A 25,440-nucleotide genomic window follows, 5' to 3' on the forward strand; every position below is an offset into this window, starting at 1 on the left:
TAATTGGTGAACGCGTTAGCACAGTAACAAGAAAGTCTACTTATTCCTCAAAGAAAGTTAAGGAGATCTGCCGTCTAGAGATGTACGTAACCATTGCATCAAGGTGATCCTGACTTAAGCCCAAAGGCTCTGAGTGGTTTAGAAAAGACAAACCAGAGTTCTTAATATACTAGTCAGAATTGGAAAACAACTGGTCACATATTTAAATAGGTACATTGACAAATTACTACGTCAGTATAATATCACAAACATAGCCTGAGTGAATAAACATATTTGAATCAAAGAGCCTTTATGAAGATGAAATTTCAGGCCCAACTGGCTTCTTTAGCCTAATTCTGTGCCATTCAGAAAAATAAAACAGTTAACTATGACCAACTCATATGTTTCCACTTATTTGTATGCATCAGATAAAAGCAATTAATATCAAATTAGCAAACTTTTGACATCACAGTTACAAACCTATGAATATAATCACATTACATAATAAAAAATTTCAATTGAGTGATCACCAAAATAATTACAAGTTACTAATTTTTATAGGCCACTGATGAAATTAGGACTTGAATAAATGGTTGATCATTCACCAGACTAAGAAATATAGGCATGTGTCAAGGGATTTGACAAAATGTAGAGAAGGAAAAAACAAACATTTTGATTTTACATACATGCATTTACTTCTATAGATATTTCTTTCCTAGTTGTTATAATTCTTAAAAGGCAGTACTGGGAGAGCACCAGGGGTGAGTGATATGACATTCCTTTGATTTTGTCATTGGTTGCCTGAGGCTTAGGAGTGGTAGCCAGGTTTTTGTCCTCCTCTGGCAAAAGTGCAATCCTGGTTAACGAGACACACCACTGAGCCTCATAATTTGTGTCTCTCTAAACTCAAAGCAAGACCAGTCCACTGGGCTTAATTACGGCCTAAAAAACAAGTCTAATATAAAGAACAAGAAACTTTTAAAGCTCTTGACAATGTCACAATATAGGAAAGGGTATGGAGAAAAAGGGAGAGGAAGAAAAAGCAAGCTAGTTATTGGGGATAGTGGCTCTCTATTAAGAGGAAGGATAAAAGATTTGCATTAGAAAAATATGATAAAGAACAATGATATCCATATCCAATTTGTCTATAGTGAAAGAAATAGCATATATTTTGTTGGTTAACAGTAATTAAACTAGAGTTTAAAATGTGGCTCTACCACTTATTAGCCATGATTTTGGACTATGACTTCCTCCATTATCCAGTTCCTTCACATGTAAAATGGGGCCAGTAATAGCATCTATTATTTCATTGGCTTGTGACAATTAAATTTTAAAAAGAATTTGGAAGTAGTTAGCTTTGGGCCTAGCACTTTACAAGTTCTCTGCAAATTCTATATAAATTTATATTTGTGTGAATAGCACACATATAGTCACATAAGCACACTGTGTGTGTGTGTGTTCCTGTCATTCTTCTCAAATTTTCTGACCCAAGCCTGTCTTTATTGCTGACTTTGCATTTCCTGATTTAAACAGCAACAAAGCTTTAAAAAAAAAAAAAATGCATGCTTGAGGTCACCTGAAAGAAACCTTAAATTCTCCTTCAAGTTAGTAAGAACAATAAAATCATTGAGTGCAGCAGTTCATAAACCACAGACTACTAAAACTTTTACAAAGGAATTTAATGTGGTAATGGGAATTGCTAGGTAGTAATCTAAAATGACATACTTTTAACACTCTCTGTTCTCACATCTTGTCATTTAAGTATTTTCTGATGATAACCTCTCAAGAGTTCTATAAATTGTACATGATTCTTTGCACCCTTATAATTTATCTTCAGGAAAAAAAAATTAATCTGCTAGAAAGCCAAGTTGGTCTCATCATAAATAGCTGGAGACTTGCTTGGGTATAGAAAAAAGTAACCAGCCGGGCTCGGTGGCTCAGCCTGTAATCCCGCGCTTGGGGAGGCTGAGCTGAGTGGATTGCCTGAGCCAGCGGGTTCAAGACCCATCTGGGCAACTTGGCGAGACCGCATCTCTACAATAAATCAAAAAATTAGCCGGGCATGGTAGCGTGCGCCTGTAGTTCCAGCTACTTGGAAGGCTGAGGCGGAAGGATCACTGAGCCCAGCAGGTCGAGGCTGCGGTGGCTGGGAGTGGCCACTGCACTCCAGTCTGAGCGACAGAGTGAGACTCTAACTCAAAAAAAAAAAAGAAAGAAAGAAAGTAACCACCAGGAGTTACCGGGAAAAGTACTTTAAAATATATTTGTTGATATATTATACTGCTTTATCTTCTTCCATGGATCACAGCATAATTTATCTGTTTAGAATATTCATGTTTTGTTTTTCTGAGCACAGTTTTATTTCCGATCTAAATATTCTTTTAAATTTTTTAAAAAACATTCTGTATGCAAGTTGATCATACCTCTTCAATAGGCAGGATAGTTGAGGGATTAAGAATGCAGTCAGAGTGCATGGGTTCAAATCATGACTCCGGTACTTTCTAACTGAGCAAGTATAAGCATTTTATTTTTATGTTCACTGGAGTCTCTTTTTCAAAAATAGGAATAATAGTAACATCTAGCTCATAGAATTACTGGGAAAATTTTTAAAAATATTCATTAGTATAATGTCTTAAAAATCATATAGTAAACAGTCAATTTGTGTTTGTTAGTATTATTATTGTTGTTATAATCTAAACTATTAAATAGCACAACCAAAACACTATACTTAGAACCCAATTCATTAATATCACATGTGTTTCTATGTTTCTATCATTTGGTTTTAAGCTAGTTTTTCACAAAGTCAATAAGTATTATTCATTTTTGTTAGAAATAACAATTACATTCAGTGGAATACTTAGTAGCTCTAAGACAAGTATTCTTCAAGTGGTGAAGATGAAAGTCTTCCTAAGCACATTATCATAAGCAAGAACCAAATTCAACATTAAGATTACCATATTTGGACGATTATAAATGAGAACTTTGTTTGGTTTGTGTTGTCCTATTCTTAGTGCTTCTTCTAGAAGTGGTATGTATTCTACCCTCCTTCCAGGTTCAATGCCACATGATGCTGTAACCACCACCTTGGGCTATAATTAAAAAAAAATAATTGAGAAAGCATTAACAATTTTAATTAAGGTAATCAAAATATTACAGGTGCAGACTGACAATTTAACATTTCTAAAGAAATGTTTGAATAATTCTGTTTGCTATTGGATTAAGTGGCCCCCAAACCAATAAATCCCTTTTAATTGTCATAGACCTAACCACTTCCGCATATATCTCATTTGCCTGTTCAAAACTACACATTCAATGATGTTTTTGGCTCCTACATATAAACTGTACAAAATACCTTCCAAAGAATTCATCAAGCCAGGTCAGTTAGCCATGAACTAGTAAAATGCAAAACTTGAGGTCCCTTACTTGCAGAGGCCCTATAATAGCTGGTTACTACTGAGGTTATAGCATTTTTTAGGTGGAAAGGGCCAGCCAGGTGGCAGTCAAGAAGCATTTCTTAGGTTTTCTATGTAAATATCTCTTGTAAATGCCTACAGAGACTGCAAGAGGAAGGACCATGTCTCCAATACGTTTTGTGATTTTCTTTCTCATTCTAAATACATATTTATGTTCACCAAATATTACATTGTAATTTTATACTATTTTTACTTAAAGAGTCCCCAAATACTTTAAGTTTCAAGTCTTAGAAAGCCTAGACTTGCCTGTCATAAAGATACACTTGGCACTCTTCTTTACTGGACAACTTGCTAAGTCACTCTTTAAGACATACACAGGAGTAGTCAAAATGTGTCCCTGGAAGGAATCAGTTTGAGTTCATCTCCCTTCCTCAGTATATTCTGAGCATGCATCAAATGTTCAACTGTAGTCAAAGTGTTCATTCATCTCCACCACTGCACAGTGAGCTCTCCAAGGCCAAGCTTGGGCATCGTTTATCTTTGTATTTCCTTTATCTGTTACAGTGCTCGTCATGCTATAAGCGCTCAAGAAACATTTGTGGAATTGAACCAAAATTCTCAAAAATTTGCAGAAAAAAATGCTTCTTATTTTTAAAGTACATTGTTTCTTCACCCAGAAATCCAAAGCAAAGGAGACTCATATAAATTATTCAGATGACAGATCATCAATCTAAGGTATTGCATATATTGCCAAATTCTGATTTCCAATTACAGTACATTTTATCTAGGAAATATTTATACTGTGCTAAATATATGCATATATAGTACTGTCTGCTTTTTGAATATCATCTAATATTCATGGACCTGAAGCTCAGTGCAATTACATAGCTTGCCCCAGGTTACAAGTGGTAGAGACAGAAAGAGGGCCAGTTATATATGGCTGCAGAACCTCTCTCTTTCCACTGTATCACCCTGGCTTTGAGACAAAAAAAAAAAAAAAGAGAGAGAGAGAAGAAAAAGGAAAAAGTTATGTTTCCTTTTATTATAGTTGTAAAGCTCAGACATTTCAATATAATTCACATTTTAATATCTGTAATACTCATAAAAATAGCTCTAGATAGCATTCCCTAAAATTAGAATTCTGAATAAATGAAAGTAAGCTACATATCAAGAACATATATAGAATATATCAGAACTTGAATAATTTAATAAAGTCAAAATTAGACTCTTCCTCTAGAAAAATAATTCCTTTCACATTTCGATTAGCCTTTTATTAGAGATTTTATGGTGTGTAGACTGACTTGTTAGAATTCATCCTTTCCAGCTTCATCTGTCAAAATAAAAATTTTTCTTTAGCCTTTTTATTTAGACTTCATTATACCAAAACAATCTCTGATCTCAACCATGTATTACTTTTATGCAAACATCTCAAATATATATTTCCATCTTTGTCTCCTCTCCTCAAGTGTGACTTGCCTGATGGCTTTGTCCATAAGAATATGCATTTATTGCTGAACTGTTTTAACAAGGTTATGTGTTTATGTGTCTGTGTATGTTACAAATGAAAATTCTTTAAGTAGTATAGCATGAGTTTTATAAAGTTAGTTTTTAAACTATATTTTAATTTCCCCATATCATTAAATTTTAAAAAGGAAATAATATATTCAATATTTTTGTCTAAAAGGTAGTTGGAATTTCCACAGCTGAGAAATTAGAGTGTATAGCTCCCTCTGAGAAGTCCCCAACTTCCCACTGATTTGCAGGTCAGAGATTGATATTTTTTTCTAGATTGTCTTCGTAAGTAATAACTCAATATGTCCAAAAAAAAAAAGGAAAAAGAAAAAAGTCAAAAGTCTTATGTGATTTATCTACATATCAGTTTTAATAACTAATTTGTTAAAAGATAAAGTGAGATATTCAAAGTCTTGCTCTATGCCTAGTACTCAGGAGGCCCTCAATATATGTTAGTTCCCTTCCTCATCTTGGCTTGTAAAACTCTAGAAGTCAACCGTCTTTTATCTGATAATAACCTTCCTTCCCTATTGTCCTTTTTCTCCTTCATGTGACCTATTGTTTCACAAACAGACCTATGGAAGGGTTTTTTAGTTTTTTTAAATCACAATGTCTAACTTCTCCCCTACTCACATCTGTAAGACTTGCTGCTCTTAACATTGCTTAAAATAAGACATTCCTCTGCTCAAAAACTTTTCCTGGTTAAGGTTCATAGAATCCAGTTCAGAAAAAACTTGCTTTTGCAAGCTTACCTCCTCTTATTTTTTCATTACATTGGTCTACTTATCATCCTCCCAAATGAGTTTTACTTTTCTTTGTCCCTAATGCTAGACTCAGATTCTTTTTCTTTCTTTTTGGGTCCCATTAAGTCATTCTTTTTAACTAGCAGAATCTTAGCCAAGATCTAATTCAAATCTCATCTCCTTCAGGAAACCTTCTTCAGACACGCTAACAAAATGAAAATTCTTCTTCCTCTAAATCAAGGATCTGCAAATTATGGTTGTGGGTCAAATCCAGCCCACAGCCTGTTTCTGTAAAGTTCTATTGGGAAGAAAAAAATGCTCCTATTTGTTTATGTATTGTCTAAGCCTGCTTTCGTGCTACAACAGTAGAGCTGAGTATTTTCAATACAGACTTTGTAATCCACAGTGCCTAAAATATTCACTATTTTGTTACTTACAGAACAATGTTTGCTGACCTCTGTTCTAAATTCAAAGATTAATAATTGTTAACCTTTTTTTTTTTTGAGTTGGAGTCTCACTCTGTCACCCAGACTGGAGTGCAATGGCCGTTCCCAGCCACCACAGCCTCGACCTGCTGGGCTCCAGCGATCCTTCCGCCTCAGCCTTCCAAGTAGCTGGAACTACAGGCGTGCACTACCACGCCCGGCTATTATATGGCAGATACTGTGCTAATGTTCTAAATTCAGTATCGCAATGATATTTCACAACAGACTTCTTAAGTTTATTATTTTAGTACCCCATTCAAATGTATACTTTCTGGAAGCATGTAGATTATAAAACTAGTATGTGTCTCATCCTTTTAGTTTGTATTATTCATTATCCACTTCCAAGAACAGTGCCAGGTATATAACGGGAGCTTAATAAATATATATTAAATGAATAAATTAGTTATTGTTCTTGTATGTGTTATACACCCAAATATACATGCTAACTTGAAAGGCATGCACCTTACCTTATATTTTATATTCCTTAAATCCTTAGTAAGATATCTTTTACCTAGATCTGAGTTGAAAACAAATGCTTGATTAATAGATATAAGCCAAAAAACAAAAAAAGGCTATTTTAAGTATTCCATTGAATGCAAAGATCTAACAAGTACAGGTCATTCTCAGATGACATATCCACAGATAAACATGGCTATACAACAAGTAGTTACTACTTGAGTTCCCCAAGTAGAAGACTTACCTTTGCATGATCAATGCGACTACTTAGTTCTTTGGAAGCAAATCCTCCAAATATGAGACTATGGATGGCTCCTATCCTTGCACACGCCAGCATGGTATACATCGCCTGGGGGATCATGGGCATGTAGATGACCACAGTGTCACCTTTCTTGATGCCATGCTTGACCAAAACACCAGCCAACTTGGAGACCTGTAACGGAATCATTAGATCAGCAAAATGTTTTCTGTATTATTTCACTGAACTTCTCACTTAAGGCAGTAATGCTAGAAGACAATCACTCCCTTGAAGAAATTTTAGAAGCCTGAATAACATGTATTTTATGATGATAATAATGAGTCAGATGGCAATAATAATAACAGACAACTGTATTATAATTACTGATTACAAATTAGTTATCATGTCATATAAGCTTCATAACTTAAATTTACTTAACCATTCATGCCACACATATCTGCACGTATATTACACATTTACTGAGCAACTATTATGTACCAGTCATGACATGTAAGAGTTGGAAACCGACACTGAAAAAAGAAAGACACACACTCGCCCCTGTGGAGCATATATTGTGAAGGATGAACCTGTCAACTGAACAGAAAAGTAAAATCATTACACATTTAGATATATGTTAGGTTAACTGTTAAAGGAAACAAGTATGTGTTAGTAAGGAAAGCATATACTCAGATACTTATAAAGCAAATATTACAGATTCTACTATGTTATTGTTCACATTAAAGGCAACAAAGACTCAGAGCCAACAAAGAGAAAACCAAGGTCTGAGAACCAGTAGTTGATGCATCAGGACCATATCACAGGTCTTCTGACCTCATATTCTTTGCTCTTCCTATTCTTTCTTTATAGTTTTTTTTTAACACTAATTAAATATACAAATGCTTCTTTCCTTTTTACATGTGTTTTTGTAATTTGGTGCAGTAAAGACGCAACAAATCATAAACTCACACAGGATATAATTTGTTGTAAGAAAATTTTCCATGGGCACTGACACTGGCTGTGGAAAGTATGCCCAGACCTAAGTGGATAAGTGGTTCTTTTCCTTAAAAACTATATATTGAGTATCTATTATATGTCAGACACTGTTTTCTGATACATCAGAAAGTAACCAAAACCAGACAATTACCTCTACCCTCTGGTACTTACATTTTAGCAGATGGAATACTTACAATAAGCAATACACATAATACATAAATACATTATACTTATGGTAAAAGCTCACCAATCCTATAGGGGAGGGGAGAAGAGCAGAGTAAAGATATCAGGAGAGCAGAAGAAGGGGTGGATGTAATTCTCAATGGAACCATCAGAGTAGACCTCACCAAGAAAGGGACATTGTAGCAAAAACATGCAGAAGATTGAGAACAAGTAGATCTCTGTGAATGTACTATTTTAGGCAGCAAGAACGACCATTCAAACGTGTAAGAGGTAAAGGGGATCATAGGTGATGCGATCAAGGAACAGCAAGGAGGCAGGCAGGGGGGTGGAGGAGGAAAAAAGTGAGAAGACAATCGGAGATCAGTCAGGGGGCTAACCGGCCTGTCGGGGCATGGTGGGCAACTGAAAGGACTTTGACTTGTCTTTGAATGTGACCGTTCAACGTAATCAACAGAGGAGGCTTGAGAAATTAGGCCACACAGCTATTTGTGGTTCCTTTCATTTTTGTCTCTCCTACTTTCTGAACAAGTTCAAAGAGTTCTGAATCCTGACCATTTTCCTCTTTTCTCTTTGTTCACTTCTTCTGTGTAGATGAGGAAAGATGGATGTGGTCAAGGTTAAGGGCTCTGGCGAAAGAGGGAAAGTAAAAAATAATCTCAGTGTTTTTATTGCAAACTCTATAATTGAGTGCTGTGTTTTAAGAACTTCAAAGTTGCCCAGCAGAAGGTTACAAGAAAGATACACCCAAGTAATATAAAACATGAACTTAAATTCTACATGAAGCTCAAAAACCAAGATGAAAACTGGAAAGTTATATTCAGACATCTCAGTGTGCAATCCCTGCAGAAGGCAACCATGTTCTGTGATTACATTAGTCGGGACTTCATTTAAGGTACTGTACTGAGAGAAACCAAGAAGAGCTGGTCTTAGCCAAAGCTGGAACCTCAGTATCTTGAAAAGTACCTGTTGTTGAATAAAAACACTCTTCAACCAAGACCCAAACTAGCAAGTTTCAATAACTTTATATTCCAGTCTCACTTCACAATGTTGCCAGAAAATGTCCATAATTTTTCTATCCTCTGAAAGAAATGAAATTAAAAAATTCCAGACCTTTTTGAAACAAAGATCTCAAAATGGTAGATCATAGGCCAAATGTGGCCCCAAGATATATTTAAATTGGGGCTATATCACTTCTTAAGAAAATGAAGCAATGTAATAAGTTTAGTAAGTTTCACATACAAATATAGATTTCCAGGTTCTCTAGAAAATTTGGAAGGTCTAGCAACATCAGTCCTATGTTCTTCGATGACAACAGTCAGCTAACCCAGGTGATCAGCTAAGTGGTTTGCCAAAAACCCACCATTCCTGAGGCCATTTACCCTAACAGCTTGCATTTTTCTTTTCAGTCAGAGTTTAAAATATATTCTTCTACATCCTGCCTATTTTATGCTATGTGCTTACACCATAATTCCATAACCATAGAGCAAGTATGACATATACCAACAATTGATTTTTCTCCCACATTTCACTCCCTCATTTATATGATCTGTTTTGACTCCTGCAGACCTCTGAGTTTTCAACCTCTGCCCTGAAACCAACTTTCTAAGTCAAATTAGGCTGCACCAGGCCTGTACAACCACTAGATGGAGTCCATCTGGCCTTGCTTCCAGCTGCTCCTCAATGTTTTCATACTGTGATAACCACACCATAGCTGGTCTAAAGACAAGTTTTACATAATCAGTAGAGCAAATTTCTTTTCCAGTATTTTCCAGATCTAAATGTCCCATTGGTAAACTTTTCCATTATAACTTGTAAAGTTAAGTAGTTATGCATAAGAAAATTAATGGGAAAATATATGAGTTCATAAACACTCAAAGTATTATTGAAACTTCAGCACAAAAGGCACGTGATACTGCTGTTTCACAGTTCACCTTGTTTTTATCAACTTCAGGTGGAAAATCATAAAAGAGGAAAAATATATATATTATTTTTATGCAATGACATATTTTCATCCTACCATAAATGTCTGAGTAAAGATTTATAATTTCTATTATTATCTAAAGATAAAATATTTTAACATACATTGCTTATAATTCATAGTTTTTCAACTGAAGAAATGGTTAAATTATGTGCCATTCACTCAATTCATATTCATATTTGCATCTTCTTAAAAAATTTTTTTAAGTTGGAATCTCACTCTGACACTCAGGCTAGAGTGCAATGGCATGCTCATGGCCACTGCAATCTGACCTGCTGGGCTCAGGAGATCTTATCACCTCAGCCTTCTAAGTGGTTGGAACCACAGATGTGTATCACCACATCCGGCTAATTATTTTTTCATTTATTGTAGACACAAGGCCTCGCCAAGTTGCCCAGGCTGATCTTGAGCCCCTGGGCTCAGTCAATCCTCTCACCTGTGCCTCCCAAAGTGCTGGGATTACAGATGTGAGCCATGGTGCCCAGGTTGCTTTTAAATTTATCAACAAATTGGTTTTACACAGGCACAGACCACTAAACTTGACATAGAAGACAATACAAATCTCACATAATCATGGCAGGCTGGCATGGAGAATACTACTCTGTGACCATGAAGATGACTGAGCTGTGAAGGAAGTCTAGAGAAAACAGATCAATGTACTTATTATATAACATTTGGTTCTTCCCACTAGAATTTACATAAATTAATCACTATTTTTGTACTAATTTAAAACCATTTTAATATATAAGTAACCTATCATTGATTCAATTTATGTATCATCTGCTACATGTCTTACACTAAGGTCAAGTCTACAGATACAAATATAAAAAAGAAAGGGTTGGTCCTTACTTAAAAGAAATTTGGAGTCTGGGGGAAAAACATCATATATATGAATAAAAATGTCAAAATAAGAAAAGGTAACAGATATTTATATACTGTAAGATGGTATACACATATATTTGGTTTTAAAATAACATAGACAATATATATTGAATTATATAGAAGTAAAAGTTTTTAAATGTCAGCATTATAAAATGAAAACATATTGGTATAAATAATGAAAAATAAATTAATAAATTGTCATGCATTTATTCTCAAAAATTGTCCTTCAGAGCAGTCTTTGGGTTAGTATAATTTTATGACCAAATACCCATGATACAAATATAAAGATTTGTCAAAATTGGTCAAAAGCCATGTTTAATAAAGTAAATGAGCACTTGCTTCGCAAATATCAAATGTGTTCATCTAAAGAAAATCATGCTTATAAGATGGTTGGTGTCCAAATTTTAGTAAGAAAACAACAATCATGGACACTCTCAGGACTATTTCAAAGAAAAACTTATGGGAGAAGAACTAAGAGAAGGCATATTTTCAAACTTCAATAATGCTACATTATAAACCCTGATCCAATCAATAACAAAAATAAAACTCACTTTAAAAACCACTATAATGTCTGAGGAAACAGTTTACCAAAATTGAGATAACTGATTTGTTCTTGAGAATATGTATAATTTCCCATAGAATGAGGAATATAAAATACCTGCATTTTACTTTAAGTTATTAAGTTAGGCATGCGTTTATGTACCCCCCCCCACCACACACACACACACAGTTTTGTTTGTTTTACTTGTACACACAGAGAAAGCCATCAAAAAGATTACAATTTTACCTTTAATGAATAACTCATTCTTTTAGCTATGCATTAACTATGCATCCAGGTAAATAAAGATCTGTGAAAATAATCAGTTATTCTGAAACAGCTTAAGCTCTAAAATGATACTATCTTTTTTTGAAAGAAAATCTTCCAGGAATATAAATATTTTTATATACATAAGAAGATTCTAGGAATGTAACTTTTGAAGACAGTTGCAATTTCTCAGATACAGCTTTGCGATAACTTTTCATTTAAATATACTATACTAAGCCAATTTAATTGTGAGATAGGCCTCTTAAAAGCAGGCAAGTAAAGATGGTGAAAGAAGAAAAATCTTTCCCCCAAAGATAGAAGCATTTTATTTATGTTCACAAGTAAAGTTTATTATTATTTATTGAAAGCACAAATGAATATTTATTTTATATTGAAGAACGGCATTCCATTAAGTTTTGGAAAAAAATTAAAATGTTATGTAACATTCAAAACAGTTATCTGAAAGTGGTCTAGAAAATATTTACTGGTACATTTTTTCTCACATAATTTTCTCCAAATGAAGGAGTAAATATCATAACTCAGAATAATCATTTTTCTCATTATCAGTTTCTTCACATGGAGGTTTCAATCAGTCTTGGGTCATTTACAGACTATGTATTCACAAGCAAAGTGAAACAGAGAATTATTTAATCCCTTTAGTTCAAGCTCAGAATAAGCACAGTTTCAATAATCTTTTCACTTCCAAGATGAATGCGATTTTCCGAGTATATTTCACAGAAAATTACTTCAATCCCATATTTCTCTATGTTTATGTGCTCATAGTCCCGATAAGGAATAGTCTCGTCTAGTTCTTTAACATTTGCATGCTCTAATGTACAAGCAGAGCACCAAAATTTATCACATCTTGTAAAGAATATCTTGTTCATTGAGGCCATTGTTGGCAGAGAAAATAATCCTATATCACGGAGAACTGCAAGATCTAAAAGAATAGGGAATGCAATTGATGCCTATCATTGACACACAACATGACTACAGTACAGTAATAATAATGGAGCTATATAGACAAAGGATAATTAATGGATCACTTCCACTTTTAAAAAAATCATTTTAACATCTTTTCACTCTAGGCATTTCTAATTGGGTAGTTATAACTTCCTCTTGTTATTACTCACTTGACAGTTTCTGCCAAAATACCTAATCCTCGTGGCATGTGCCATTTGACTGAGAAAGTAAAGGCAGTGCAGAATAGATAGAGCAAAAATTCAGAGTCAAGAGCGTTGTAAGATATGTTGGAAAGATATGAATAGTCTGAATATCAGCTACCATGCAGGATTTTGTTAAGCCCCATTTAGGCTTACCTTAAGAAAAAAGTATCATAATTGAAAAGTTTTCAGTCCTTCTTAGAAGCAGTTGCTGCCTACATTCTAAACATGTAATGATTATTTAATGAACTAGAATGTGACAACAGGGATAAAAATAAATGAACATTTTTGAAAAATAGTGTAGAATGTACAGAGATTAGTGATTGGTGAATGCAGGGAAGTAGCAGGAAGGGAAGTCTAAGAATGGGTCCCCATTTTTGGTTTTAGCAGCTGGTTGGAAAGTGATGTCATTCACAAAGTTGGAAACACAGGAGGAAAATTTGAGATGCTACTGAGACAATCACGTGTAGAAATCTACTCAGGCAGTCTTGTCTGTGATCTCAATGTCAGGAAAAAGATGTGGGCTGGTGACACAGAAGTGGGAATAGCCCACATTGTCACTGGGAGTAACTATTACATATGTGACAACAGAAGACACTAGAGCATATGTAATCACCCAAGGAGAGTGTGAAAAGTGAAAAGAGACAGTGGCCTCGAAGAAGTAGGTAGTGAAGAGAGACACAGAAAGAAAGCATCACTTGAGAAAGAGAATTAGACAAAACAGCCAGTAGGAAAGACAGCAAATGAGGACAGAATGGGGTGGCAGAAGTGACCAAAGACTCTCAGTGTTCAAGAATGCTAGCTGAGATAAAGAGATGAAGTAAAACGTTGAACACCTATTGGATTACTAATAAGAGAACATTAATTACCTTAGCTAAACCAATTTCAGAGGTAGCAGCACATTTTAGAGGCTTTTGGAGAAAGGTGTTGTAAGAAAGTATAAAAAGGAACATTACTTCAAAGTTAATCAGTGGGGAAAATTAGATAAGGGAACTATCTAGGAGCAGAAAGATTTAAGCATGGTTTTAAGAGACAGAACCAGCAGTGATACAGATGTAAGAGACACAAACAGAACAAGAACCCTAAAAAGAGTTGATGGAATGGCTTTGTGATACCAAAGAAAGATTAGCGTCCACTGCAAAATGAAGGAAATACATAGAAAATGATGAGTATGGATACAGGCAAGTCTGTAGGTCTAGAGCTGGAAGGTTTTCATCATGTTTCCTGAGTTTGAATCAATGCTTTCTGTTAAGCTTGAGGTATAGAGGTGAGAAGGTCAAAAGTTTAAAATAGCTTTGAGGGATAGGAGAGAAACTTACTAGAGAAATACTAAATAAACAAATTTATATGCATCATTGCCCAACGGACACTGAAGATCATGAATTTATATTAAACACGTATTTGTTGTTTTACTTTTTCTCTAACATGAATGAAGATGGTAAAGAACTGGATTGATCCAGGTCTGGAGTTTGGAGGTGAGATAGAAAAAACAATGCACAGGCAAGGTGAAGATATTTGTTTGCAAGAGAGGGGAGATTATTGGCAAGAAGGGAGTTGTGTGGCCAACCTAAAAAAACTTAACCGTTATCTAACTGCTATAACAACAAGATAAAGACAGAAAGCACCCTTAGGCTGTGACCACACACCATCAAATCATTTAAAACTGTGGCATTTAAATGTCACTGTGTCTAAAAATGTAAACTGTCTGACAGTGTGGTTTTATTGTATTGTATAAGAAAATCAGAGGTTTAATACAGACATTCTAAAGGACTACTCACAGATATATATGGAGAAACAGAGTACAAATTCCTGTTAAAGAATTCCCAAATACATTTTTAAAACATAGCTCCAATTCAAAGTTGATTACTTTCTGTATGTTTCCTAGAGTGTTTCTGAAGAAAATATTCCAAAGACTGAATAAGCTTTATTTCATTTTTTAAAATATTATCCACCTGGACTAAAAATGAAACAGAAAATTAAACTATTGGAGAAGTCACTTTTCAGAATTATGCATTTGCATACCTTATACAAGTATTCTGAAAAATTTAGCATAATTTTGTGGTTAATGTACACATTTTTCCAAATTTATGTTTGATAAGGCACAGAATCTACTATACTCTATTAATAAAGAGCATTCAATTTAACACAAATTTATGCAAGTCACTTATACAAGGTTATATTCCTTCAAAGAACATAAAGGCTCAGATAGAAAGAACTGTCCTATGTATAATAAACATGCAAAATGTGGAACAGTTATTCGTTTAAAACAATCCTGTTGATTGATATATTCACTGCATTAAATGATTAATGAAGAATATTTCTAAAATAATATTAACTTACACTGTAAATGAAGGCCAGATTCCTTTTGTCTTATTCTAGCACATTGTTTAATATAGTGTTTCTCAAACTAGAATCTGTGGCGATCTTCTCTGGGCCCATGAGTTCTCAATGAGAATTTTTTATCTTTGAGTTTTCATTTTGATGACAATTGAAAAATATTAATATAACACATTCTGGATTATCTGCACACTCATTCAATTTCATTGTGTTTATTTTTGTAATCTCATACATATTAAAGCCAGATAATGTCATGATACATTGTATAATCAAGATTTTTATGGAAGCTCAATTAACAATATGTGCAAGTGAACTGAGGTACCACAGGGAACATGTCGCAAGCTCAAAGCCCCAGGGCCAGGGCATCATACACATTTTGCAACCATTCAATTCCAACAAAACAATATCATTCACTACATTAAATTAATATTGTCAATTTGAACTTGATTGGCTTTGTGGGTTCATTTTAGCCTGTTTATGACTCATATTTGGCTTTTATATGTGCTGAACTATAAAAAAGGAATATAAGGCCTAGGTTTAATTATACATTAAAATAAAAATAATTTAAGTTAATACCACAAGTATGCAAAACAAACATTTCTTTATAAAACATTTGTATGCCACACAATTTTGAGAAAAAAAATAGTAAATTGGTGTTTTGATTTCTCTTTTGCTCTTAAAGAAAAGCAAATGTAAAAGAAGCAAAAGATGTCAACAGGAACCCTGCACTGTTTAGATCAATTCTGCACTGATTATTTAATCAAGGCTCTAATTAAACAAACACTCCCGGCGCTTCTACAGACAGTATATAAAATACGACAACTACTCTGGGTGCACCAACCACACGTCCCAGCACTGGGCAGTGTTCCTGTTAACCTCTATGGTTTTATTGGTAAATATATTCTGAAAGTCAATCAATATATGTAAACATCCCAGGAATGGTACAAGGACATGAGGTCATTGCAATAGTTGGATTTGTTTCGATAACATCTCCATCACTAAACCAAAGGAACTGACACATTTACAAATAAAAAAAATTCACAAATATAATACATACACTAGTAACTAATAAACAAAGCAAACACAGATCATCTTGCATTCTAAGAATTCATTATAAATATTCATAAATATATTAAATTTCCCATGAAGACTATATATGATAAAGCTAACATGATTCAGCTTTGTACTGGAAACAAAATTATTTTAAATCAAGTATGGCATGAGAAAAAGGACAATCAATTTCCCCAAGAGCTCTAATTTTGGCAATAATTCTATTGAACGCAACCTTCCATTGATTTATTTAAATTTATTTTACTTAACCATTACATATCTCTCTACACAATGCACAAATGTGAACATAAAACTTTCAAGTGAATTAAAATAGTTTTAATAGCATCATTTTTCATAGCTACATATTTATTTATTTTAAAAAACCTTATATGAGAATTATTTTGTTTCATTTACTCAAATTGTGATGCTATCCTTATATCTTTATTTGCATCACTTTAGCCAGTCAATGTCCTTCGTGTTATATTAATTAGCTTTACCCTCTACCTGTAATGAAAATTATACTAGGTTAAAAGATTTTATAGTTCCACATGTTAATTATTAAAGGTCAGAAACTGAAAGTTGTTGCTACATTCAGCTGTCCTTACTTTGCAGACTATATAAACAGGTACAAGTACTAATCAGATGAAAGAATAATTGTTTCCAACCCTCCTCACTTCCACTTGTTGTCTCCTTCACTTATTCTTCAACAATCCTTCTATTTTGTTTCCCATTTACTTCATTTTCTTGGCCTAGAACTTAGGCCAGTAAAAGCAGCCAGTTCTGTCCTCAGACTGCACACCTCATTATTAACTATGACAAACCCACCTCTTGGATAAACTTTCTGCAGATTTTCTGAGGACACTAGTGAACTTTTGGAAGACACACTTTTATCTTTTTTACAAGACCAACTGATGTGTCACTTCCACAGCAAAGTCTTGTTTGAATTTCTGGGACTAGGTGGGTTCCTTCTTCTCTCTGCTACAAATGCAAAAAAAAATCTTCTTGTCACATTATCACACTACATTCAATTGCTTTTGTGTTCTTATCACCAGGCAAACTATAAACTCCTTAAATGCAGGAACCATGTCTTTTTCATCTCTATGACCCTATTTCTTAATACAATAAATAATGCACAATATGCATTCAATAAAAGCCTGAGGAATGCCTCCTGAGGTAGTCTTTATTTTCAGTCTCTAGCATGCCACATAAGAGATTTCATTTTCAGCTATTATTTGTATCCCTGGACTCATTATTTATTGGCATTAACAGCTTAAAATTATTTACATGTAAGACCTGGTATTTATTTTTTCTATGAGGTGAAAGTGTTTGTGGCAGGACTCCTAATTGCCCATCAAAATTCATCCATCTGTACTACATTTCCCAGCATTCCTTGCAGCTAATGGCTTCATGGGATGTGTACGGAGGCCACGTGTGATATTTCTGGGCATACACATCAAACCACACTCTTCTGCATCTTCTTTCACTCTCCCAAGAGTTGGGGCATGCGTGCCTTTGCCTTAGCTTCAATGATGCAGATGAGGGCAATTAACTAGAGGATGAAGGTACAGTAAGAGTTAATAAACCTGAATCATGCCAAACTGAACCCCATCATCACTAAATTATTATATAAGAAAATTTTTTAAGCCAGTATATTATTGTTTCTTTTATTTTAGCAGCTTAGCCTTTGAACTAACATTTTGGGAGTGTGGAATATTATATCAATCACTAGGTATAATAACATTATATATTAGGTATAATAACATACAATAACATTATTAGGCATCATAATAACATTTAATAATGAAAATTATCCAAGTAGTGTATGTAGATATGTGAAATAGAACTGAAAGAAAAAGAACTAAAGTATTTACAACAAATAATCTTTTTTGTCCTTCGAATTTTACTTGAAAATTATAGAGGAATGATTTTGTAGAGCGTTACACAAAAAGACCTGGACAGATGGGGAGCAGGCAGGGCATTTACAAGTGGCTGCTGGATAATAGGCTCAGTCAGACTTTCAAATCCACAGGGTGTAGTCAGAGACGCAAGTTAAACCGTAAATATAGGATAGCTTCCAGAATCCCATGGCACAGACTCTCTATCCTATCCCTTCATTTGTCACATGCAAGCAAATGCTGCTATTCTAGGGGATTTCAGCTAAGTAGTTTCTATTCATTTGTCATCTTCCTGTTTCTAATCTTGCCCTCCCCACTAGTCTCTTCTTCTTGAAAAAAAAAGTCAAAGTGATTTTTTTTAATGATATAGAGCTTTCCGTCATATTTAGAATAAAATACAGTCTTTTTTTTTTTTTAAGACAGAGTCTTGCTCTGTCATCCAGACTGTAGTGCACACATGGCACGACTATAGCTCTCTGCAGCCTCAAACTCCTGAGCTCAAGTGATCCTCCCACCTCAGCCTTCTGAGTAACTGGAACTATAGGCACACGTCAGCATGTTTGGCTAATTTTTTTAGGGATGAGAGCGTCTCACTGTGTTGCCCCAGTTGGTCTCAAACTCCTGGTCTCAAGTGAGCACCAACTTTGGCCTCTCAAAGTGTGAGGATTACGGGCATGAGCCACTAGACCTGGCCTAAAAGACAGTCATGACTACAACCTGGAAGGTTCTACATGATCTGACTCCTGGATACTCTGCCATCCTCACTCTCTAACACTTTCCTTTCATCATCAGTCTCTTGGTTCCCCAAGGTTCTGAGTCTACCCTTGCTTCAAGGTCCCTGCCTGATATAATTTTCACTCAAATATTCACATGGTCTATCCCACTCTTTATTTGGGTCTATGCTCAAAAGTCATTCTTCAGTAGCAAGCACTTTGTCCACCAAGCCTATCTAAAAGGCAGCCCAGTTTCCTCTCTAGCTATTATCTTCACTTATCATTCACTTAAATTGTATTCTCCTTTTATTTTTAGTCTATCTGTCCAAATAGAATGTAATTGTCCTGGAAGCGAAGACTATATTGTTGATTACTGGAACCCATAGTGCCTCCAATAGTATCAACTATATAGCAGGTATCCTATAAGCATATTTTGAATAAATAAGTTTTACTCCATCACCATTCCAGGAAATATAAATAAATGAATAAATTCAAAGCAGATAGCCTACTGATTTTGTTGCATTAACTTCTCAAAAAGTCAAACTTCAGCCACCTTGAAGATAATACAAATCTAGTGAGGATATATCAATGAATGATAAAAATAGATGCATTAAGCAAATGTAAGAATAAAAGCCATGGACTAGATTGCCAGATTTCCAAGATGGCAAAATAAAGTCAATGTTTTATGCAGGGTTTTAAGTGAAGCAGAACACTGATCTTCAAATTCAGAAAATGCACTAAAACTAGAAAGATTCTTATCCCATTAAAAACTAAAAATTCCTAATACAAAAAGAAAAATCACAATGTGGAGAAGACAAGTCATATTTTTGGAAATAATTATGTCTCTTAGACAAGGGTTAGATTTTACTTTTTATAACTGAATAATTTAATGTTCTATTCACAAACTCACTCCGTAAATTCTCTATGCTCTATGAGCCCTGTATTAGCTATTGCGTAGGTAAAAAGTGAATAAAATATTACCCCTACCTAAAAAGGAGCTTTTTCTCTGGTAAGATCATATAGGTACACTGATAAGTAGGTTAAAAAGAAAAAATATGTACCAGTACATTAGGAAAAGGTACGATCAAAATACTCTGTAGTTCAAAACATGGCATGGGGAAGATGAAGAGCTTACACTTCCAACTATAATCATGATTTCATGTACAATACAATCTTGAACAATCAGGCTGAGAAAATTCAAGGAGGTTGGTTGTATTATTATTATTTTAAACTGAAGTAAAAATAATCTTTAGATAATTTCATTTTTTAATAAATGGTTCCAACCATGGAAAGGGGGAAGCTAGGAAATACTAAACTGTTGTGTCCTCATTCAATTAATTTCTCCCTTATTAACTATTAAAATGTGCCTAGTATTTATTGTCCTTATATGAAGCCCTCTCAGAATTTAACTTAAATTTTAGTAAGTTGCAAAGTTGTTCAAAACAAAGTTCCAATTAAAGTTTTGATAAAAATTTAAATCAGTATTTAGTGTATACTTATCTCTTTAAAATGAAATACAAGCATTTTGGCTAAAATGCATGATACAACTTTACATTATACAAAACAGCTCACAAAAAATAGCAGGGCTTATGGAAATACATTTATAAAATATACATTAATAAAAACACTAACACACTATCATCTTCCACAGATCTCTAAATACCAGGGCTCATGCTCCCTGTTGCATAATATTCTACTGGAGAGCATTCATTTTTAAATTTGCTTCTTAAAAAATGGCTAGTAGAGACTAGTAGAGTGTATACTATATCATTAATTATTTTTAAAACAGAGAAGAATGTCTTCTCAGCTTTAGATTCTTAAAACCATTTAACTTACCAACACTAGCACTAAATGATTTTTATCATTTCTTTTAAATATTGATAAAGTTTTCTCTTTAATTGTGAGGAATTTCTTCTCCAGAGCTTCAACACATGACATTCTAACAATCTAACAGAAACATGAATGGGCAAAAAATGTGAATGGGCACTTCAGAAAAGAGGACAGACAAATGACCAACAAACTCGAGATAAGGAGTTCACCTTCATTAATCATTAGAGAAAAAAAATAAAACCAGAAGGCAATATTACTACACATTCATCAGAAAGACCAAAATTTAAGATATCTGGAATTTGTCAAGTGTTGGGACCAGGCATTCTCATACGCTGAATTGGTACAATCATTTTGGAAAATTGTTTGGCATCATCTAGTCAAGCCCAACATATTAATACCTTATGAACCATTCATTTCACTCCTAGGCACATCCCCAACACAAATGCATTAATATTATCAGCAAAATTTGTGCACAAACATATGTACAGCAGTATTATTTATAACAGTCAATAAATAGATATTCCTCAAATAACTGAACAGCCTCTTACAATGAAATGAATGAATCTCATCAATAGAAAGTCCAGTGAAAAAATCCAGACACAAAGAGGACAATGTAATATCCAATTTCTATAAAACTCAAAAGCAGGTAAACCTTTAGATATCTGAGTAGCAATCATGTGGGAGCTGAGTGAGAAATAACTAAAAGGAGGTACTAACAATGGCTTCTGGGGCCCTGGAAATATCTGTTTCCTTATCTGTTTATATTGGTATGTTCTGTGTGTGAAAATCTAATGAAATTTATACTTATAATCTACTCTCTTATCTGAATGTGCATTTTATTTCAATAAAATTTCAAAAAAATGCACGAACTCCTATAACTTCTATCTCATACTAGTATCATTCATCTATTTACCAAACATGGATAAAGATCATTTAAGTTACAGAGATACACTTTCTAGTGGAGCTGACTTTAATATAAAGTTTTTATTATTTATTTAGAAAACTTAAAAAAGAAAACGAGTAATATACACTGTGGTATTCTTTCCCCTTAACAGGACAACCATTGATAGGGCTGAATTTCAGCATGTTCTGGTTTCTGTATTTTAAGATTTGGCTTAAGGAAATACTAACACGATAGGAAAAAAATGTCAAGTTATCTTACCCTGACAGATTTCTGAGTAGATGAAATGCACACTTTGAAGGGAGCATCCTGCATCCTAAGGGGCAAGGGTAGGAAGGAGAACTTCTCATGAGGTGTGCCCCTTGATTGGAGAGTAATTTTCTCTTCTAAATTCTTTATAATTACAGACACTGTCATAATTATATTTTTACAAATACCTTAATTGTGATAATTGGCAATTTTACTTTGAATTAAATGAGAAAAACTTAGCACACAGTGGGTTTTATCAATTTTCCAATATATATATATTTGAAAAATTTCTCAACTGTCCTTCAGGGATCACTTTTTTTTAGTGAATGAATACATAAAAATTCATACCTACTGAAATATAAAAAAGAGCATATTTACCACACACAGAGATAACTTCAAAATAAGATTAGTAATAGAGAAAATAAATATTTTGCAGGAATATTTTAAATGACTAATACTATATATAATATGTACATACACATATAAACAAATGTTCACACACACCTTTTATTTTACTGAGGTTTAACATTGATAACTACTAACTTGAAAAAAGCTAACAAGAAGAGGGAAACATTTATAAATCTTCTAGAATGCTGATCATCTAAGTTTTAAGTATGAAGAATTCAAGGAGGAAATATTCATCTTGAACTACCAAGATAAATATTAAAAAGTTAAACTTGTTCACAGATAAAAGTTGGAATTTACTTGGAAAGATGATCCAGTTATATTACTGATATAATTTAAAGATAAGTCCTTGTAGTAAGAGAGCTAGAGTCACCTAGAAATTTCAAAAGGTATTTCATTCATTCATTCACGCACTATCTACTACATGCCAGGCACTCTTCAGTGAACACATTAAAAAAAAATCCCCGCCCTTATAAAATTTAAAATTCTGGAAAGGAAAATGACACTAAAGAAGACAAATAACATATAAGGAGTGATACTGTGCAATAAGCACTAATTAAAAAGAAAGCACAAAAGGGGAGATGTGAAGTCGTGTAGATAAGAATAGTGAGGAGAGCTCTCACTGAGAAAATAGCATTCAGGTAACATGACCCATAAAATATTTTGAGGAAAAATTATTGCAAGCAGAGGGCAGAAAATTGGGCTAATTTTAGGCATTAGCTCTTTCAGAAAATCTCCCTACAGTCTATTCTTGGCTGAGTTGGGTGCCTTCACAAACTCAAATACTTGCACAAAATCTAACACCAATCCCCATCATGATCATTATTCTGTTATATTTAAATTGCTTATTCACATGTTTTCTTAGCTCCTTGACAATAGGAAATGGATCTATTTACCTCGTATCCCTTGTTTCTTCAGGCTTTGGCATACAAAACATATATTTGTTGAATGAATGATGGATCTTGAACTGGGTTCAAATCTCTGTTCAAAAAAACCTTAATAAAGAGTTACTTAAAATATTCAGATCTACAGAAAAATGCCAGTTTTAGAAAAGCTCTGCTTCTGAATCATACTGAAAAATGTTCAGATTTTTCATGACACTAAGACAAGTAAGCCTAAAATGTGTTGGTCCACTAATTAAATAAGAAATACTAACTAACTAACCAAGTTTTACCTAGCCAGAAACTCCCAGTAGAAATGAAATGTGGCAGATTAAAACAACTAATGTACAAAGGCACATCTTTTTGTTTGTTTTCTGTGGCATAACCCATTAAGTCTTTCTTTCTCTGTCTTCTCCACTTAATAAAATAAAGGCCACAGGGAACCAGGAGCAGGTAATCAAAGTAGCACACAATGCTTCTCTCTCTGTCCTAACAGTTCTTCTTTTAGTACTTCAGAGAAGAAAAGCCTGGGGAATCAGAGGCTGTCAGCAGGTAAGAGAAACAATCCTTTTAAGTACTTTGATGTCAGGCTAAACTGAAACCAATGAACCAGTACAAACATTAAAAGTGTCTGAGAGTCCAGACTCAATATTAGAACATCAAGATGAGTTAGTAGAAAAGCTTCTAACCAAAACGTGTGTGAATAATTATCGCATATATGTAAGTAATTAATTCAAAAAGAGCAGCAGAAAATGCAGATGGCAAAAACTCTTCTTATTTTAGCTTTCTCTAAAGTTTTTTCTTTGTCTCTGATGTTTGATTATGTGCTGATCCAGATATTTTCACAATATACAAATAAACTTCCTAATTTATATACCAATGAAAATGTACCAGTATCTTAGATTTCATAGACATAAAAAGAGAGTGTGGCAATCTGCCCAAATCACAGGAACAAGTATTTAATCATAGACTAAACCTCTTTAAAAACTGAAAAAGCAAAACTAAAATAAAACAAAGTATAATAGGTTTTCAGAAAATTTGTTTTATCTCTTATAATATGACACAACTGCAACACAAAGCTTATTTGGTGATCGGATACCTTCCCTACTCAGCCCCAACATGAGTTCTGTTTCTGTACACATCCCCAAAATATCCAGTTTCCACTTACAAACTAGTAAAACCAACAATATATTTGCAGCATGATTTTGTTTTGTTTTGTTCTATCTTGGGCTGCCCAGCATTTGAACTCCATTCTTACTAGATTGGAATTCCTCTTGTATATGTTCCAGAAGGATGCAGGGTCCCAATTCCTGCCATAAAAGAAGACAATATATTTCTTCCCCACTGCCTGGTAGTTCAGACAAGTGACCTAGGTTTCGCCAAGTAGATGTTCCCACCTTGTCTTTCAATCTAGAAGGAGACCGACTCAAGGTGGCAAGTCTAGTTATCAATTTGTAAGTTTCCTTCACTTTTCACTGCTCCCCTTTCCCTCTCAGGGTGTGCCATTCTTCTCAACCTGGATCTCCCTAAGTTATTTTCATGGTAGAATCAGTTGAAGTTGGAATTTGCTGCTGCAACCAGGCTGATACCAGCCTGGGGAGGCCGTTTTAACTTTTCTCTCTTGTTTGAAACAACTCAAGATTGGAAAGGTCATTGTTTTGTCTGAGTTCCCCTTCTTGAGTTCTCTCACAAGGCAAAACAAGAACTTGCAGATGCAAAATTATATAATTTCTGAGAGTCAGGGAGAGTTGACCAAACTTCTAAAAATGGATTGGAATCCTTAAATGAATTCAAATAGCAAAAAGAGAGAATGTAATTTTAAAAGCTTTCATTTAAAAGCAAATGCTTCCAGACTCTAGCATGACAGACTCTACTCAACTTCTGCTTCTCAACCTGTGACAAGTTTGCCACCCAGAGAAATGAGCATTCTTTGGAGATATCACAACTCAGGGAGGGGTGCATCTAGTAGAAAGAGTTCAGGGATGCTGCTAAACATCCTGCTACATATGTGTCAGCCCCCATAGCAAAGCATTGTCTGATCCAATATGCCCATGGTGCCAAGTTTGAGAAACCCTGCCCTACAAGATTATTTCTCTTTTAAACACATATAAAAATAATGTTCTACAGCGTTTGGATAACTTTTCAACAGTCCGCAACACCTAAGCCTTTTTATAATGTTTCTGAAGCCTTAGCTCTATTCTAATGTTAAAACAGAAAAATCTCATAACTCATCTGTTAATATCATGATCCACCTAAGAACGACACAGATGAGAAAGAACTAAAAAGAACAAATAAGGCAAAGGAATAAGCATATGCAAAGAGCCACAAAAGGCCAGGAACGTCTGAGGG

At 34.2% G+C, this 25,440-nt stretch overlaps 1 protein-coding gene across 1 annotated transcript in view; it reads right to left on the bottom strand.

The window, feature by feature from the left end:
• The window catches only part of ACSS3 (acyl-CoA synthetase short chain family member 3), a 171,473-nt gene that overhangs the window by 110,281 nt on the left and 35,752 nt on the right, over nt 1-25,440 (bottom strand). Inside the window, exons 3-4 of the mRNA XM_008065550.2 lie at nt 6,833-7,021; nt 2,934-3,068 (exon numbers count right to left, since the gene is read on the bottom strand). Coding sequence (XP_008063741.1) covers nt 2,934-3,068; nt 6,833-7,021 — 324 coding nt within the window. The remainder of the gene's footprint in view (nt 1-2,933; nt 3,069-6,832; nt 7,022-25,440) is intronic.

Source organism: Carlito syrichta, unplaced genomic scaffold (genome assembly GCF_000164805.1).
Source record: "Carlito syrichta isolate Samal-C Ts95f unplaced genomic scaffold, Tarsius_syrichta-2.0.1 Scaffold308653, whole genome shotgun sequence".
NCBI classification, from domain to species: Eukaryota; Metazoa; Chordata; class Mammalia; order Primates; family Tarsiidae; genus Carlito; species Carlito syrichta.